General features: G+C 40.5%; 1 protein-coding gene across 1 annotated transcript in view; it reads left to right on the forward strand.

Annotated features, from left to right (window-relative positions):
* IQGAP1 (IQ motif containing GTPase activating protein 1) overlaps positions 1-17,364 on the forward strand; it is a 100,540-nt gene extending 83,176 nt beyond the window's left edge. The window contains exons 30-38 of the mRNA XM_059912417.1: positions 259-391; positions 1,374-1,476; positions 2,193-2,328; positions 2,725-2,812; positions 5,538-5,750; positions 6,853-7,019; positions 8,940-9,062; positions 12,747-12,855; positions 15,033-17,364. Of these exons, the coding sequence (XP_059768400.1) occupies positions 259-391; positions 1,374-1,476; positions 2,193-2,328; positions 2,725-2,812; positions 5,538-5,750; positions 6,853-7,019; positions 8,940-9,062; positions 12,747-12,855; positions 15,033-15,146 (1,186 nt within the window). The 3' untranslated portion in view covers positions 15,147-17,364. The remainder of the gene's footprint in view (positions 1-258; positions 392-1,373; positions 1,477-2,192; positions 2,329-2,724; positions 2,813-5,537; positions 5,751-6,852; positions 7,020-8,939; positions 9,063-12,746; positions 12,856-15,032) is intronic.
* The last annotated feature ends 816 nt before the right edge of the window (positions 17,365-18,180 follow it).

Here is an 18,180-nt window from a genome sequence, read left to right on the forward strand (position 1 = left end):
CTGATAACAACGCAGGTGTTTGAGAACTGTTTTAAATTATGGTTGAGCAGTTCTTGTGGGTAGAACTAAAACGAAGTGGAAAGAGAACCAACGTCCCAAGGCTGTCAAGCACAACGAACGTGCAGCAGTTTCTCTAGAATTAACTGTCTTGACTGGCTTCTGTTTGAACTCACTGCCCCAGAGGTTTGTGGCATGTCCTTTGTCAACTTCTCACACATGTGTCACTTGTTGGGGCCTGGCTTCTGTGTTTATTTTCAGACGGTTTTTCCAAACTGCTTGTGATGTCCCAGAGCTTCAGGATAAATTTAATGTGGATGAGTACTCTGATTTAGTGACCCTCACCAAACCTGTGATCTACATTTCCATTGGTGAAATCATCAACACCCACACTGTAAGTATTTTTCTTTAATGATTTAATTTCATTGCTCTGTCTTAACTGCCTTCTCCGGCTGCTGCCTACTATCTCTGGAAGCCAGAGATCTCAGTTTGAGCTTACTGACATCACATCTGCCTTGTTGTTTATCTTCCTTTGCTTATTATTCTTAACTTTCTTGAAGTGATCCCCAGGCCACCTGCATCAGAATCATCTGGGCTAGTTATTAAAAATGAAGTTTCCTGAACCCCACCACAGGCCAGCTGAATCAGAATCCCCATGGCTGGGCTTCAGAATCTCCGTTGTGACCTCTGATATAGTGACTTGATAAAATACTGTTTTTACTGGTCCTTCTTTTTACCCTGGCCCTCTGTCTTACTTTTCTAACATGATCTAGAATACCAACTTTTTCCTCCATGTCACCTTTGAGTGATTTTCCCTTGGGTACTCCTTTTTTCCCTCCCCAAGGGGGAAAGGAAATAAAATGAAATTTCAGGGATTGTCATTTCTCACGACGTCACCTGGGGTAATAGCTTCTTAAGGCTTTGCCGAATACTCCTAAAATAATGATAATGTTGATCTGATGCACTTTTTTTCTGAATTAAAAGATATTATATATTGGAAACTTTAAGTAAAAGTATGAATGTGAGTCATTTGAACTGGTTGTAGGGAATATTGATGACTTGGATATTGAAGTCTGTGAGTTTCCTTGTTCTTTCTTATATAGGGTACATTTAAATCCTTTATATCTGTAAGGTTGAGAGAGTACCAGTACTTCCTCTTCATATGTCGTAACATATGTCATTCATCATGGGCCAGTGTGTTGCTTTATATATCATATTGTTTATATGGGTTAGTTTGTTGAGGATTGGTTTTTCAGTTCTTTGAATATGGGAGTTTTGCTATCTAACCTCTTTTGTGCTGTTAGGCATTGTGGATGGGGATGGGGGCTAGTGGGTTGAGTGTGTGAATGGAATTGATCCCTGGATGTTGGATGCAGCTCCTGTTAGATCACCAGGACGCCATTGCCCCGGAGCACAATGATCCAATCCATGAGCTGCTGGATGACCTTGGCGATGTGCCCACCATTGAATCCCTAATAGGTAAAGTTCTGACTTAACTGCCCAGAAGCTGAGAGGGGAGCTTGGCAGGAGTGCTGTAATTGTCACCTCCTCTGTTTCTACACTGTTCAAGCTCTGAATACACATCAGGGAAGAAAACAGATGTGATCCCTGTCTGTTAGGAACTGAAGTCCAGTGGAAGAGATCATTTTAAATGCATAGATACATATAATCATGTAACTAGAAATTTGTAAGTCCCATAAAGGAAATGAACAGGGTTTTTTTTTTTTTTGATATTTATTTATTTATTTGGTTGCACTGGGTCTTAGTTGTGGCAGGCAGGCTCCTTAGTTGCAGCAGGCGGGCTCCTCAGTTGTGGCATGCGAATTCTCAGTTGCAGCATGCATGTGGGATCTAGTTCCCTGACCAGGGATCAAACCTGGGCCCCCTGCATTTGGGAGCGTGGAATGTCAACCACTGTGCCACCAGGGAAGTCCCTGAACAGAGTATTTTGAGAGAGAAATGTTACAGTGTTGAAATGATTTTTCAAACATTTGTTATTTTGTTATGGATCCTTTACGTTTATTATTTGGCATAATATTTTATTTCTCAGTAAAATGTGTCCTCACCACAGTGTACATATAGGCTTATTCAACTACCTTCTTAAACTTGCATTATCTTTTACTTGAATTATTATCTGCTCTCCAATGTCTCCTCTGTTTACAATATTGATTCTTTCTACCCTCCCAAAACTTTAGGAGAAGGCTCTGGCAATTTTAATGACCCAAATAAGGAGGCACTGGCTAAGACAGAAGTGTCTCTCACACTGACCAACAAGTTTGATGTGCCTGGAGATGAGAATGCAGAAATGGACGCTCGGACCATCTTACTGAAGTGAGTATTGGAAGGAGGAGGAACGGAGTAAATGTAACCCAGTGATCCCTTCTATCCCTTGGTCTTGGTGAATGAGTCCTCTTGTTCATCCCTAAAATGATCATCTCAGCCATTTAAACCTCATACATTTCCAATCACCTCATGTATTGTACTTGACACAGGGCTTACTTGCCTTATTTGCTAATAAGATGCTAAAATGAATTTGTATTTTGGAAATCCTAACCTTGGTACCCACTCTGTCATAGCTGTGTAAGTAAGCCTAGGACTTTGCGTACCTTGCATTAGGGCTGCCCAGTGGGACTCTGTGAGGTAGTGTTTGCTCTGCTCCTGTTGAGGTCCATTCGAAGGAAGTAGGACACCTGCTAACGTTTAAATGCTTCCCACATATCCTTTTAGCACAAAACGTTTGATTGTGGATGTCATCCGGTTCCAGCCGGGAGAGACCTTGACTGAAATCCTAGAAACACCAGCCGCCAGTGAACAGGTAAAGTTTGGGGGTTTACCATGTACCACAGTAAGATGCATAGGTGCTCCTGTGATAGGCACGTGACAGGGCTGAGGAGGTGGGACATAGGTGGCAAGAGGTGGTCACTGGAAGGTGGGCCTGGATGTGGTGGCGTTTAGGGCTTATTGAGAAAGTTGTTGGTTCCTAAATCCCGAGGTGGTTGTTTCTAGGGCACAAAGCTCACTGGCACTTACATGCAGTCTGTGTTGTGTGCTTTAATGTAACCTGAGGCAGAATCAGTGAGTCTGCCCAGTAATTTATTGAATACTGTATAGTTAGAATTTTGTTAAGTGCCTTGGTAGATAGGAGAAAAGAATAGAATGTGGCTCCTAAGTTCCGTGAACTTAATTGGAGACGTGTGACATATGTCCCTGAAACAATTAGAAAACCATTGAAAATTCACTGTGGTTTTGGCCCTAAAAATGCTAGAAATTAAAGCAAGAGGCCAGTGAGGAGCAAAGCATCAGGGAGGTATGGGACTTGAACCAAGCTTACAAAGAACATGCATGTGCCACAAGAGGGATGTTCTAGACAGGGGAGTCCCTGTGAACAGAGGCACAAGGGAGGGCAGAGCATGATGTGACCAGACCTACATATCTAGAATGAAGGTGTGGGTGAGGGTGAGTAGTGAGAAATTAAACGTGAGGACAAATTATGTAGAACCCAAAACTTAGGAATTTGGCACCAGAGAGATAGGAGTAAAGGGCCTTTGTAACCTTTGGGACCATTTGATATTGATTAATTTTGCAGTGCTGTCAGAGCAGATGGTAGTTGAGTCATCTGTGTGTGTGATAGGGTTCCAGGTCCAATTGGGTGAGGGGTGGCACGGCAGCGGGGAGGGACGGATGGGTCATGTTTAAGGCTCCTGTTTCATGTTTATAAAATGAGAAAAGTAAGTCAAGTCATTTGTTTTCAGTTTTTTGAGCATGGGAATCCTTTTCATTAAGTAACAATGTATTTGAAAGCCCAACATATAAAAGAGATAAAATTGGAGCTACTCTGGCAGCACTGGGGATGGGCCCTTGGAAGCCCACCCTCCAGGACTCGTGGCATCCCTGGGAAGCCCTTAAGGCTGCACGGAGGACTATTTGAAAACCAGTTTTAAATGAATTGTCAGCTTTTAGATGCTATGACTAATTACTCATTAGATGTGTGTGAGGGGCAGGAAAAGAGGCATAACCAGTAACTGCAACTGGTTTAACTTGGAAGGAAATTTGAAGTAGGGAAGAAGGAACTGGTCTTTACTGAGAACCTGCTATTAGTTTGGTGCTTTCACCTGTGTTCTTTCCTGTAATCCTTGCACTATCCCTATGAGGTGAGTCTTTTCATCCTCCTTTCACAGATGACAAAACTAAGACCCCTAGAGGTTAAATAAGTCGCCCAAGATCATTCACTTGTAGTGGCAGAACCAAACTTGAATTGGGTTCTGTCTGACTCCAGTTTATGCTCTTTGCATTATCTGATGAAGAGTAGTTTTGACATTAGAAGAAAAGGGAATATTGGGAAAGGAATTGCTCCAGTTCGGGAAAAATTACAAGTCTGAACTACAAACCTTTCCAAATGTAAACATCCCCAGTACAAACAGTTCAAAATATGGTACCAGAGCCTTAGCCATATGCTGGGATCTATCAGCATAGAGGTGATCGTTGAAGTTTTGAGAGAGAACACTTACAAAGAAATGACCATGGGCCACTTGGAGGTACCAGCCCATGCTTAGGGCAAGGAAAAAGTGTGGAGAAAATGATCAAGGCAACAACTAAGAAAAGGCACTGGATTGGGGATGGGCAGAATGGTAACGAGAATTGGTGGTGAGAGAAGCCAGACTGCGAGGAAAGTGCTGAAAGAATGCAACAGCAAGTGTGGATCGTTTGTTGGGTGGGAACGTAACAGACAAATGTTGGTTGGTGACTAGGAGAGAGATCAGATATGAGAAGGGTCTCTTTACTGGCGTTTGCAGCATGTTTGAAAGCAGAGGGAAGGCTTGAGTGTGATTCAGCTGGGACAAGGTAGCAAAAAGGATTAGCAAGAATTTACTGACCACTGGTGTTGCATTGGTGTGGTTATAACGTTCATCAAGCCGGGTTTCAAATAAAATTAAATGATTTCCATGTCCCCAGTGTGATAGGGAAAAAACGAGGGGTTTTGTACCCAGTGGAGTCCAATCTCCTGTCCAGGAAAGAAGCCCTAAAAAGCCAACATCTGACTTCATAGATGTTTCTCTTCTAGATGAAAAGAGAGCTGCCTCTGCTTCATGCAGTTTCTTTGTCAGTTGTCGGGGGTGGGGGTAAGTTTGTTCCCCTCTATTTCTGGAATAGAGTTGTTTGTTGTTGGGTTTTTAAGAAAAATATTTATTTATTTGCTTGCTTGTGCCGGGTCTTAGTTGTGGCAGGCGGGCTCCTTAGTTGTGGCTTACAGGCTCCTTAGTTGTAGCACGCAGGCTCCTTTGCTGCATGCATAAACTGGAGTCAGACAGTTGTGGCATGTGAACTCCTAGTTGCAGCATGCACGTGGGGTCTAGTTCCCTGACCAGGGATCGAACCCAGGCCCCCTGCATTGGGAGCGCAGCATCTTACTGCATTGGGAGCACGGCGTCTTAACCACTGCGCCACCAGGGAAGTCCCCCAGAATAGAGTTTGAGAGCTTTATAAATTCAGGTGTGGTTCAGTGTGGAGACCTTGCCACGAACTTCTTTTTCTTACTGTAGGAAGCAGAACACCAGAGGGCCATGCAGAGACGTGCTATCCGTGATGCCAAAACTCCTGACAAGATGAAAAAGTCAAAATCTGCAAAGGAAGACAGCAACCTCACTCTTCAGGAGAAGAAGGAGAAGATCCAGTCAGGCTTGAAGAAGCTAACAGAGCTTGGCACCGTGGACCCAAAGAACAGATACCAGGAACTGATCAACGACATTGCCAGGGTACGGCATTTGGGGGACAGTGATGGCCTGGCCACGTTTAAAGCTGTCTCAGAGGCTTGTGAGGAGACAGTAGCTGTTCCGGTAACAACATACCTTCAGTTCAACATACCTTCAGGAGAGGAGATTAGAGTCCTCTCCTCTGGGGAGTCATTTCTGACTCTTCCAACATGAGGTCCTAGCCTGCCCTTTGATGGCTTATTCCATGGCCTAAATTAGTAAGGAGAAGACCTTAATTAGAGCTTCCTATGTCTCAGTTTGTCTTTGGCCTTAAAGAATTTTTCCAGATCTTTTTAATGATTACTGTGAAATATAAATTGACCTCAAGTTGATCATCAAGTCCTTGATTTGTGTGAATCTTCTCAAGCAAGGGGCTCTGGCGCAGGCTGAGAAGTTTAGGCATTCTCTGCTGTCGCCCTAAGATCACACCATGCACAACTGGAAGCTTGGTAATTGTTATATTAAAGTTATCTTTTTCTCCCTCTCCTGACAACATATTTAAGAGGTTTAAACCAGCTTTGCAAGTCAATTCTGAGAATGTGGAGGTCTGTAAAAGTAACACATTTCCCTGCCTCATTAAATAGAAATGGGGAAAAAATTGATGAGATCTGAATTTCTTTGTTAAGTTTTGAACATAAAATTGCTAACTTTTTTAGATTCCACATATAAGCAATATCATATGATGTTTGCCTTTCTATGTCTGACTTACTTCACTTAGTATGATGGTCTCTAGGCCCATCCATGTTGCTGCAGGTGGCATTATTTCGTTCTTTTTTATGGGTGAGTGGTGTTCCGTTGTATATATGTGCCACATCTTCTTTATCCATTCCTCTGTTGATGGACATCTGGGTTGCTTCCATGTCCTGTCTATTGTAGATGGTGCTGCAGTGAACATTGGGGTGCATGTGTCTTTTTGAATTATGGTTTTCTCCAGATATATGGGCAAAAATCTTTAAAAAATTTCGAGATGAGTAAGAAAAAAAGAATTGCTGTCTATTAAAAGTGTGTGGTCAAGCAAGGCAAAGTTAAGCGCTGCTGGGTTCTAGTGTTAATGATTCAAGAAGCACATGATATTATTTTTGTAATTTTAATAATTATGTCTCAGGATATTCGGAATCAGCGGAGATACCGACAGAGGAGAAAGGCTGAACTGGTGAAACTGCAGCAGACGTACGCTGCTCTGAACTCTAAGGCCACCTTTTATGGAGAGCAGGTGGACTACTATAAAAGCTACATCAAAACCTGCTTGGATAACTTAGCCAGCAAGGGCAAGTGAGTATTTTTTTTTTTGAAGAATCAATGTCAGGGGAAAAAGAAGTAGAGGCAACTGAAGTCACATAGGAAAATTTTACTTACAACACACTGGATCTGTTTATTGCAATAGTCCTTTATTTGTCTTCTAATCGTTTGTGTAATTTCCTAGTTCCATTTGTTATGGTATGATGTAAATAAATAATGTGTGGAGGATTTCAAGGATGCCTATTTCTAAGCATCCTGCGTTCCAAAATATCTTCTTGGCCCTAGAAATTAAAGAATCTTGGAAAGGGATCATTTAGTGGCCCCCAAACCAGGTTGTGCCTCGAAAATCACTTAAGGAACATCATAAACAATTAGATTCCCTGGCCTCTACACCTCCTGGACACAGCCTTCCAGACCATGATTTTTTTTCAGCTGCCAAGGAAGATCTGATGCAGCCTCCTTGTTGCTGGCCACAAACCATTCAACCTGCCCATTTTATAGGGAGGGAAATTGAAAATCCAGAGAGGTGAAGTGATTAAGCACAGGTTCTGCTTATTAGAAGAGTTAGCTTATTATTTACTCCAGACTTTTCATTTTGAGAATTTTCAAACCCCAGAAAGGTTCAGTGAATAGAACAATAAACACCCATATACCTTTCACCTAGATTCACCTGTATTTAACATTTTGCCACATCAGCTTGCCCTCTCTATAGCTTGCTTACTCTTCTGTCTGTGCTTTTCCTCTCCCTCCCTGAAGGCTTCATGGAGTGAGGCAGGGCTGTTGTGAAGTGGTGAAGATCAGGTCCACCTAACCCAGCTTGCAGAGTTGGTGCCTGTGTCCTTTTGAAATGTCCCCATCATTCTTTGAGCACTTCTTGACATTGTGGCACAAGATGTTTCTGGTTCAATTTGTACTTTTCCCTCCCCAGGCTTGGAATTAGCTATTTCTCCAAGCACCCCTGGTTCCTTTTAGTGAAGAATGGTATTTAGAAACCAAAATTTAGGCACTGGATGTGCTCAGTGCCACAGAATCATTTTTGTTTCAGGCCTTCTAAGCAGACAGAGCTAGGTTCTCGTTTCTTTTTTAAAGGCTGCATGGTATTCCATTGTATAGATAAAGATAACTGCTTAATCAATTCTCCATTAATAGACATTTACATTGTTTCCAGTTATTATAAAAAGTTCTGCCACAAATAACCTCTTGTACATAAGTCATTTTGCAAATGTAGGCATGTTTTTGAAGATAAATTTCTAGAAATGTAATTGCTGGGTTAAGATTTTTGTGCAGTTGTGATTTTGATAGATATTTCAGTTGCCAGCCATAGGGATTATTACCTTTTACACAACTACCAGCTTTTCTGCCCCAGTTCTTGAGACCCTTCCCTTGAGAGTCCCAGATACCATTCTCATTCATCTGTATTCTTCCCTTGCTTACTCTTCTTACCGTTTCTCGCCTTGATTATCCCAACAGCCTTCTGACATCTGTTTCTTTTTCCTTGCTCCCATTCCTCTGTAATTGCTATGCTGGCTTAAATGCTTTTAAAAATTTCGTATTCTAAAATATTTTTATTTTTTCTCTGCACAGCCAAGGGGCTTAGAGTGACTCCCTTGGGATTCAGTACTGTTCCCTCAGGTTGGCCTTAGAAGCCCTCACACTTACTTTAGGTGCTTAGGTTCTGAGAGGGACATAGAAGGATTCAGACACTGTCAAATTCATCGTGTGTTCTCAAATGTATAATTTAAATCAAAGACAAAAGCAATTTAGTAATGTTTCCCTGTTTTGCAGAGATATTGCTTAGGCAAATCCTAGCATTTATTTGCCTATTTTAGAATTGATTTATTACTTACGCTTGTGTATGGGAAGTTTGTTTTCTGACCTCATATCTTTGAGTTACTAACAAAGATTCATAGTAGATAGCTACCTATAGAAAGTGACATAATGTGATTTTTACAGGGTCTCCAAAAAGCCTAGGGAAATGAAAGGAAAGAAAAGCAAAAAGATTTCTCTAAAATACACAGCAGCAAGACTACATGAAAAAGGAGTTCTTCTGGAAATTGAGGACCTGCAAGTGAATCAGTGAGTATTTGCTTTTTAACTTTGTTTTATATATTGATTTTTTTATTTCTGCATTTGTCATATCTTTTTCTTATTGACTTTATTTCTCTTATCTGGATAATTATTTTTACATTTTATGTGTGTTTATAATTGATTAATTAAATAAGTAATTAATTAATTATGTGCAGAATTTGGCCTAATACTCAGAGTTAATTTGCCTGTCAGAAGGGAGGTATTTCTTTTCCTTGTTTGTGGAACATTTGTTTCAGGACATCCTACTTTTCCTCTTTAAAGCAGGAAGCCATTCCTTCCATTTTTTTTTTTTCTGTGTCCAAACCAAGGATAAGTAAAGAATAACAAGAAGAGGAGTGTACTTTATTCCACCTGAGGCATGAACCAGGGGCTTACCCTCATCTTCTTTTCTGGGAACCACCAGCTTGCTTTACATGTGGTTCATGGACCTGACCTGACCTGACCATCCTCCCTCAGGTGCTGACCCAGCTGCCATTAACAAGCATTTATTGAGTACCTGCTCAGTCAACCCTGTGATCTCAGGCAGCTGAGCTTTCTGTTACTGTGTCTGTTTAAATTTTTTTTTTTTAATTTTGCTTAAAAAAACTTTTATATTTTTCTGATTCTAAAATAATATGTATTCACTGTTGAACTTTGAAAATGTGGTAAAGCATAAAGAAGAAGAAAAAGCACCTATAATCCAACAAGCCAAAGATAGACACTGAAATCATTTTAGTATATTTTCTTCTGTGCCTCTATTCACATAAAGATTATCTATGATTACTTACTTACCTTCCTACTTTTTTTTTTTTAACATAAATTGGGATGATACTGTTTATAGTCATGTATCCAGCTTTTTCCTCATAACATTGTGAGCATTTTTCACATAGTTTGAAAGTATCCTTTTTAATGACCACATAATATTCCATATTGTAGTTTTAATTTAACCATTTACCTATTGTAGAACATTTTAAGTTGATTTTACTTTTTACATTATTACACATGTGATAATACCTTTATATGTAAATCTTTGATTCTACCTCAGATTATTATTTTTTTTTGTATGATAGATGCCTAAAAATGTAATTTTTGGTCAGAGTATAAAAATATTTATTTATTGTAAAAAACACAAAACATAAAATTTACCATCTTAACTATTTTTTAAGTGTACAGTTCAGTAGTGTTAAATATATTCACATTGTTGTGTAATCCAGAACCTTTTCATCTTACAAAACTGAATCTATACCCATTAAATAACAACTCCCCATTTCCCCTCCCCCCCAGCCCTGGGCAACCAGCATTCTCCTCTCTGTTTCTATGAATTTTACTCCCTAGGTGCCTCATATAAGTGGGATCATACAATACTTGTCTTTTTGTGTCTGGCTTACTGCACTTAGCATGATGTCCTCAGGGTTCATGCATATTGTAACCTGTGACAGATTTCCTTCCTTTTCAAGGCTGAGTAGTTTTCCACTGTGTACATGTACTACATTTTGCTTATTCATTCATCCACTGATGGACATTTGGGTTCCTTCCACTTTTTGCTATTATGAATAATGTTACAATGAACATGGAAGTGTAAATATCTCTTTGAGACCCTGCTTTCAATTCTTTCTGATGTATACCCAGAAGTGGGATTGCTGGATCATATGATAATTCTATTTTTAATTTTTTTAGGAACTGCCATACTGTTTTCCATAGCAGTTGAAAAAAATTTTTAATTCATATATATTGCAAAGTATTTTCTAGCAGTGTCTAAAATGTGTATGAAAGTGCTTACCTCACTACTTCTTTGCCATCATTGAGTAATAAAACAGTTTTGGATATTTTTGAATTAATAGGTAAAAAGGTAGCATTTTAAAATTTTGCACTTTTTAGAATTCTGGTTGAGTTTTTTAGTGTGTGTTTACTTGTTTTTTAATATTTATTTATTTTATTTATGTTTGGCTGTGTTGGGTTTAGTTGCAGCACGCGGGATCTTTCGTTGCGGCGCGAGGGCTTCTCTCTAGTTGTGGCGTGGGGACTTCTCTCTAGTGGTGGCATGCGGGTTTTCTTTCCCTAGTTGTGGAGCAGGGGCTCTAGAGCGCATGGGCTCTGTAGTTTGCGGCGTGCGGGCTTGGTTGCCCTGCAGCACGTGGGATCTTAGTTCCCCAACCAGGGATCGAATCCGCTGCATTGGAAGGTGGATTCTTTACCACTGGACCACCAGGGAAGTCCCTGTGTGTGTGTGTTTAAACAGGGCTTATTATCTATGTTTTCTCTGATCATTTTTTCAATTGGGGACCTTGGTCTTTTGGGTTTTTTTTTTTTAGTTGACCACTTTATGCCATTTTTCAAATCTGTTTTATAATTTATTATCTCCTCCCTTCTTTTTTGTCATTATTTGCCACTACTGTTCAAGTGCCTGCCGTTATTTGACTCTTCTTTTTAATTTGCTACCATGGGCTTAGGAAACAGATGACAAACCAAACCAGTTAAAATAAAATTATTTATCACATAAAATAAATATCTTTATAAAGGGTCTCCTATTGAGTAAAATGCATGTGCTTTAGTACATGGATTTTGTAACCTCTCGTTTAGCTTCTTAGTGGCCCTCTTGCATCCTTCATGGTTCTCAGCTCTGTTCACAATAGATCAGTTTGCTCTGTAGTTGAGTTCTGGAAATCTGGGGTGACACACTTTGATCACCTGGGGAACAGCATACTCCCACCTTCTGGTGCATTAAAACTTCTGGGCATGTAAGGTGTCCAGAGTGAGTGATACCCTAAATATTTTCAGTAATAGCAGTTTATATTTGGTGGTACTCCGTATGTTTATATCTGTAGCACCTACTCCTTCCAGAAAACCTCCTCTCTTGGTTCTTTTCTTTCTGACCATCCCACTCCACCCACCCCCGCCCCCGCCTTTTGTTTACTTACCTCTTCCAGTCCTCAGACACGCATGGATTCAAACATGCATCTTTTCCTCCTCCTTCTAGCCCAATTTCCTCTTTATTTTTTTTTAAACATTTTACTTGCAGAACATAATTAGTTCTCTCTTATTTATTTATTTATTTACTTTTTTTTTTTTTTTTTTTTTTTGGCTGCGTTGGGTCTTTGTTGCTGCACACGCGGGCTTTCTCTAGTTGTGGCGAGCCAGGGCTACTCTTCATTGCAGTGCGTGGCTTCTCATTGCAGTGGCTTCTCTTGTTACGGAGCACGGGCTCTAGGTGAGCGGGCTTCAGTAGTTGTGGCACGTGGGCTTAGTCGCTCCACAACATGTGGGATCTTCCCGGACCAGGGCTCGAACCTGTGTCCCCTGCAAGTGGATTCTTAACCACTGCACCACCAGGGAAGCCCCCAATTTCCTCTTGATTCTCCTTTTATCATTAGGTTTCAGCAGTGGCCACATGGAAGGCCAAGAGGATTCTTGACATCATTCCTTCAGAGGCCATTTGTGGCCTTCCTCAATGGTTCCTCTTCCAGTAGAAAGCAAGTGCTGCCAGGAGAGGCTGCCACCCTTCTCTCCAGATCCCAAAGTAGATGGTACTTAGAGTAGCAATCCCACGCTGCTTCACCTGCAGAAGTACTTTGCACCTTTATTTTGTATGCCTTTTCACTCTTGAAGACTTTGTTCATCTCCTTTCTGCGTTTCACAGAATATTTTTACATGAGAACACGGAAATCATACCCTTACGATGTTGTGTTTCAACAGGTTTAAAAATGTTATCTTTGAAATCAGTCCAACAGAAGAAGTTGGAGACTTTGAAGTGAAAGCCAAATTCATGGGAGTTCAAATGGAGACGTTTATGTTACATTATCAGGTGGGTTTGCACCAGGTAAAACCGAAAGCTCTGGGTGTGAGGTAGTTGTGTTCTTGTCAAGGTAGGCGAATGGATGTAAAGGAGACCCATGTGGGGAAAGCTGCCCACAGTCAGCAGTGAGTGAGCTGAGGAGTTTTGTGTGTCTGATTTGGGCGGTACAGGCTGGAGAGCTTTTGCAGATGTGTAAATCTTCAGAAAGCATATCTGAAGCTTACACTTAAGGTTGCCACTAAATTGAGCTGATACCTTGGACTTGAACAAAATGCTTAGGTACATATCTTGACAGTACAAAATTATAAACCTTCTCAGTAGCTTGAAATCTTATATATATTTTTTCCCTCTCATTTTGGTTTGATATAGGGGCTTAAAGGTGTACTTCTGACAAGATGTGTGTAAATTGCATCTTTGTAAACTGAATCCCATTTTATTTATTTATATATTTTTTGAGGATTTTTTTTTTTAAGAGAAAACAACTTTTTACTGGAATCTGACTTAATAAATAGGGATCACAGAACAAATAACAACAGCGTGAGCTACATCAGAATGAAAAAAGAAATGATGGACCTGGATTTCCAATCTGAAACTATTATGCAATGTGATATTTTTTTTCTTGCCATGCCGCATGGCTTATGGGATCTTAGTTCCCCAACCAGGGATTGAACCCAGGCCCTTGGCAGTTAAAGCGTGGAGTCTTAAGCACTGGACCACCAGGGAATTCCCCCGAATCCCATTTTAAATTCAGAAAGAATTCTGCAGTGAATCATTTTGTAACAAAACTATCCCTAATTTTTATTTTGAAATCTCTCTTTTTTTTTTTGCATTGAAAAATGTCAAGGCATCAGAAGGATTCCTAGGTAATGTCCAGCCTCTGTTAGTTTTATGAACACAGTGCTGCATCGTTGGTACCCACACAGGGCTGCACTCTGTGAAGCTGGGCAGGGGCCTTTCTCTGAACGTGCATTTGGGCTCTTGCACACATCGATCTCCCTTAAATGGGGGCTCTCCCTCCCCACCCCTTATTCCTCCATCATTTATTGAGGACTTTCACGTTGTTACAACCCCTAAAGCTTGCCCCACCAGCGAAGCCACGGTTTTTTTCTCCTTCACTTCCATAGCCTGTAGAGACAACCCCTGTTCACCACAGGCATTGACTTATTTTCCTCTTCACTTCCAAACTGCAGACTCCTTAAGGACAGGTAGTATTTCTTTGTTTCCTTCTCAGTGACCAGTAGACCCTCAAAACACGTTAACGGTACAGGTGTGAAATGATTTTGTGACGCACATAGCTAACTCAAGTCCTTACACAGAAAAGATCCTATTATTCCCTCAGTTTCACCAAATTCATGTAGGCCGCCCAGTCTGCCTCAGGTAGTGTATTCCTCCATGCACAAATTCATTAACTGCAGAATGACTGCCAGGTGCGAGGTATTATGTTAGGTGCAGGTGATGCACCAGGGTCCTCGTCCTCATAGAGCTGCTAAGATTTTTCCAAAAGATGAATTGGTTGAACTTTTGGGATCCCTTCAAGCCCTTTGACTCTTGCTTTCTCATCACCACTCTTCCAAAGTTTAGGGGTGCGACCACTCAGATTTCCTCAATTTGTTCTGGACAGTGGAGGGTAGTGGGGAAAGCAGGGGCTTTGCAGTCAGATCCAGATTCACCACGTCCAGCTCTGTACTGTCGGGCAGGTCATTTAACATCTCTGAGCCTCAGAAGCCTCATCTTTAAATTTGAGATAATCATACCTGGTAGGATTTTTGACAGGACTTAAAAAGACACTATCTAACGTGCTTCCACATTGTGGAACACATAGTAAACACGTAAAAAACATTTAGTCCTCTCTTTCCCCGTGCGTTCAGGGTATAAAAGCTTTGTCATTTGAAATAGAAATTAAAGACTCTAGTAGATAGTGTTGAGACATTACTGGCCTTATCTTGTTTTCAATTGTTAGTATATTTCATCATGGATTGAAATGCCGTCACCTTCTCCAGGTGACACATCACTTAGATGAACTAGGCTGCGGGCAGGCAGTTCCATAGTTGGGGACTTGATTCTCACCCCAGTTCATATCTGGCACACAAGGCATGCCTCATTCCTTCTGGATCCCTCCCTACATTGTGTCCTTCCTTGTGTTGTTCCACAGACCTGATTAACTGTCAGAATGTTTTTTTGAACAGGACCTGCTGCAACTACAGTATGAAGGCGTCGCAGTCATGAAATTATTTGATAGAGCGAAGGTAAATGTCAACCTCCTGATCTTCCTTCTCAACAAAAAGTTCTATGGGAAGTAATTGATCATTTGCTGCCAGCCCAGAAGGATGAAGAAAGAAGTGCCTCTCGCCTACCTTTCTAGGGGTCCTCCTTTACTCATAGGAAGCAGACACCCAGCCCACACCATCGCCTCAATCTGATACACCCCCAGTCCCACGTGTTCAACTCCTCCTGCTCAATGGGACATTTGTTGCCCCTTGTTCATAGGGAAATTGTATTTCAGGCTTAGTCTGACCCTTCTTATTCCTTCATTTTTTTCTGTCCCTTAGGAAAGAGTGGGAACTCCCCTGAAATCTCTCATGTTGTTACAGTCTTAGAGGTTGCATTACTATATTGTAAGCTTTGTTGTTTGTTTCAATTAGCAATAGGGATGGTGGGATTTGAATTCTTGTTATTTAGAAGTGGAAGCCATTAGCACCAGTAACATACATACATATAAGACATATAATTAAAATGTCAGGTTATCCATAGTTATTAGGTTGTCATTTAAAAGTAAAGTTCCTTATATTTCTGTTCCATCAGTAAAATGGAAGGATACGGGGAGTCATTGGTTCTCTTCCATTCTGTTTTCCTTTATGGGCGGGAGCTAATAGAAGTCACTGTTCTATGTTCAAAGGAAGCATTTCTAGAAAGAGGGGGATATTGTTTTTAAGTTTCACCATTAAATTTGGGCAGTTCTGTTAGTGTAACTCTCTCCTCAGTGGATGGGAGAGTCCCACTGATAAAATTAAGCTATTTAGGTAAATTCGGAATGGTCTGAGCACCTGCTCATTTGTGTTGGTAGAGATTGACTAGATTCAAGCAGACAGTCCACTGTCCCTGTGGCAAAGGAATGGGTAAGCCCTAGCGTAGAATGTAATTGTTTTCAAAACTATTTTATATCTTAAGAGTGTCTTATTAAAGTGTAGATTTATTTCTTAAAATGTGGGTGATAGGAATTTTAAAGATTTATATAATGCTTCAAAAGCCTTTAGAATACTGTAAGAAAAGGGTTTTTTTTAATTGGCTTATCTGTATATCTGAACTCTTAAAACTTTCTTATAGCTAAAACACTAGGATTTATCTGCAGGGTTGCAGAGAGATAATCTTGCCTTAAATAGACTGAAACAAAAACAAACAAAACCAGCCAACCGATGTTATACTTGATATTAAAATCTATTTTTCCCTCTTTCTTTTTCTTTTCTCTTGCTGCCCACACTGTGCCTTTATTTTATAAACTGCAGTTTTTTAATTTAGTCACAAACAATCCAATTCTAAACATTGAACTTAAGAAACTTTCATTCTTAGATTAAAAGTCATATAGTTTTTAAAAAAATCTTTTTATTCAGGAAAATATATTGAAATCATGCTACTGAGCCTCTATTTTCTCTGATGTTTTGGTTCAGTATTCTTCTATCGTAAAACATAAACTAACATATAAAAATTTATTGATGTGTATTTAAAGCCAATAAACTGTTTCATTAATAACAAATCATGTGATGTGTCCCAATTACAAATGTAAGTGTTGGAAATGTGGTTTTCATAATAGACTGTTGACTCAGTCAGGTCCACGGGTGCAAATGTAATAGTTGTAGGAGTCTACACACTCCAGGCAGCCCACAGGCAGCTGAAGAGGTGAGGTGTGGAGTGCCACAGAAGGAGTCTCCACTACCTTGACCTTGTTTTTTGTTGTATTTTGGAAGACAATTTTTTAGTAAATATTTTCCTCAGATTAAAAGAAGATGCCATTATAAGTAGCATTGCCTCAAAAACTGGGACCAACCAAATTGTCAACCCTTTTACCTTAAAAGATGATACTCATCCCAAATGCATGTCACGCCCCAAAGGCCACATCCATGACAGACAGTGAGCAAAGTTCACAACTCCTTTAACAAAATATGATGTTTCAATTATTTGTAAGGACATAGTTCCCTTGACGCAACTTCTAATGCAAAACAGCACAAAATACACTTCAAGAATTTTGATGGTAGCTATGTAGAATTAACAGTGTTAACAGCGTTGAGGATGCCCAGCCGAGCCCAAGTCATGGCATTGAAACCTTGTAGCTCTTATTAATTTTAATTTATTAGCTATAGCAGTCTCTGTCTCAACTCTCTCCTTCTTTGATGTTCTCTTCAACGTGCCATCGTGACATTTACCATGAATTTCCTCCCTCAAGAATTTGGACTGCCCATCAAATTGTTGCTGCACACAATTGCCTTTGTATCTTTGTATGAAATAAAGGGCCATTTGTTCGTTTTTGTGTTTCTTTTTCTCAGTGTCATTGTTAGCAGTTCCTGCAAAACAGTGTTAACTAGAGTGAGATTTAATAATTGAAAACCACAACAAAAACAACCCCTTCATAGTCTTTTTGAACCAACAAACGCCAAGTCAGCAATTTTTAACTCGTGAGTTCAGCCTTCTTAAATGTAAAATGCTTGAAGTAGCCTCCACATAAAAAGAACTGCGGGGGGGTGGGGAGGTGGAGAACTAACATAATGCCACTTAGTTCTTTTTTAATAATCCACAATTGTTTTTAATCATTATTGGTGAACACTTCAATGTCAGCTAATGGCTGGAAGTTTCAAATTACAGCAGCATTAAATGTTGTTTTATGACAGTAGCACCCTAGGTCATAGTGTGTCCCTCAGGGGACTTCTATGTTACATACAAGTCACCAGAAAAGACTAGGGGAAGTTGGATATGGAAAAAGTAAACAGCAGCAAAAGGGAGGAAAAATGGTTTCCTTTTAAGTACGGCCCCGGGGGGGCACCCTTACTTAAAATACAAATTCACATGGAAGCATCCTGTTGTGTTTTTGTTTTGTTTTTAATTTATTTTTTTGGCTACGTTGGGTCTTCGTTGCTATGCATGGGCTTTCTCTAGTTGCAGCGAGCGGGGGCTTCTCTTGTTGCGGAGCACAGGCTCCAGGTGCGCGGGCTTCAGTAGTTGTGGCACGCAGGCTCTGTTGTTGTGGCTCACGGGCTCTAGAGCGCAGGCTCAGTAGTTGTGGCGCGTGGGCTTAGTTGCTCCGCAGCATGTGGGATCTTCCCTGACCAGGGATCAAACCCATGT

The sequence above is a fragment of the Balaenoptera ricei genome, chromosome 2 (genome assembly GCF_028023285.1).
Source record: "Balaenoptera ricei isolate mBalRic1 chromosome 2, mBalRic1.hap2, whole genome shotgun sequence".
In the NCBI taxonomy this organism is placed as follows: Eukaryota; Metazoa; Chordata; class Mammalia; order Artiodactyla; family Balaenopteridae; genus Balaenoptera; species Balaenoptera ricei.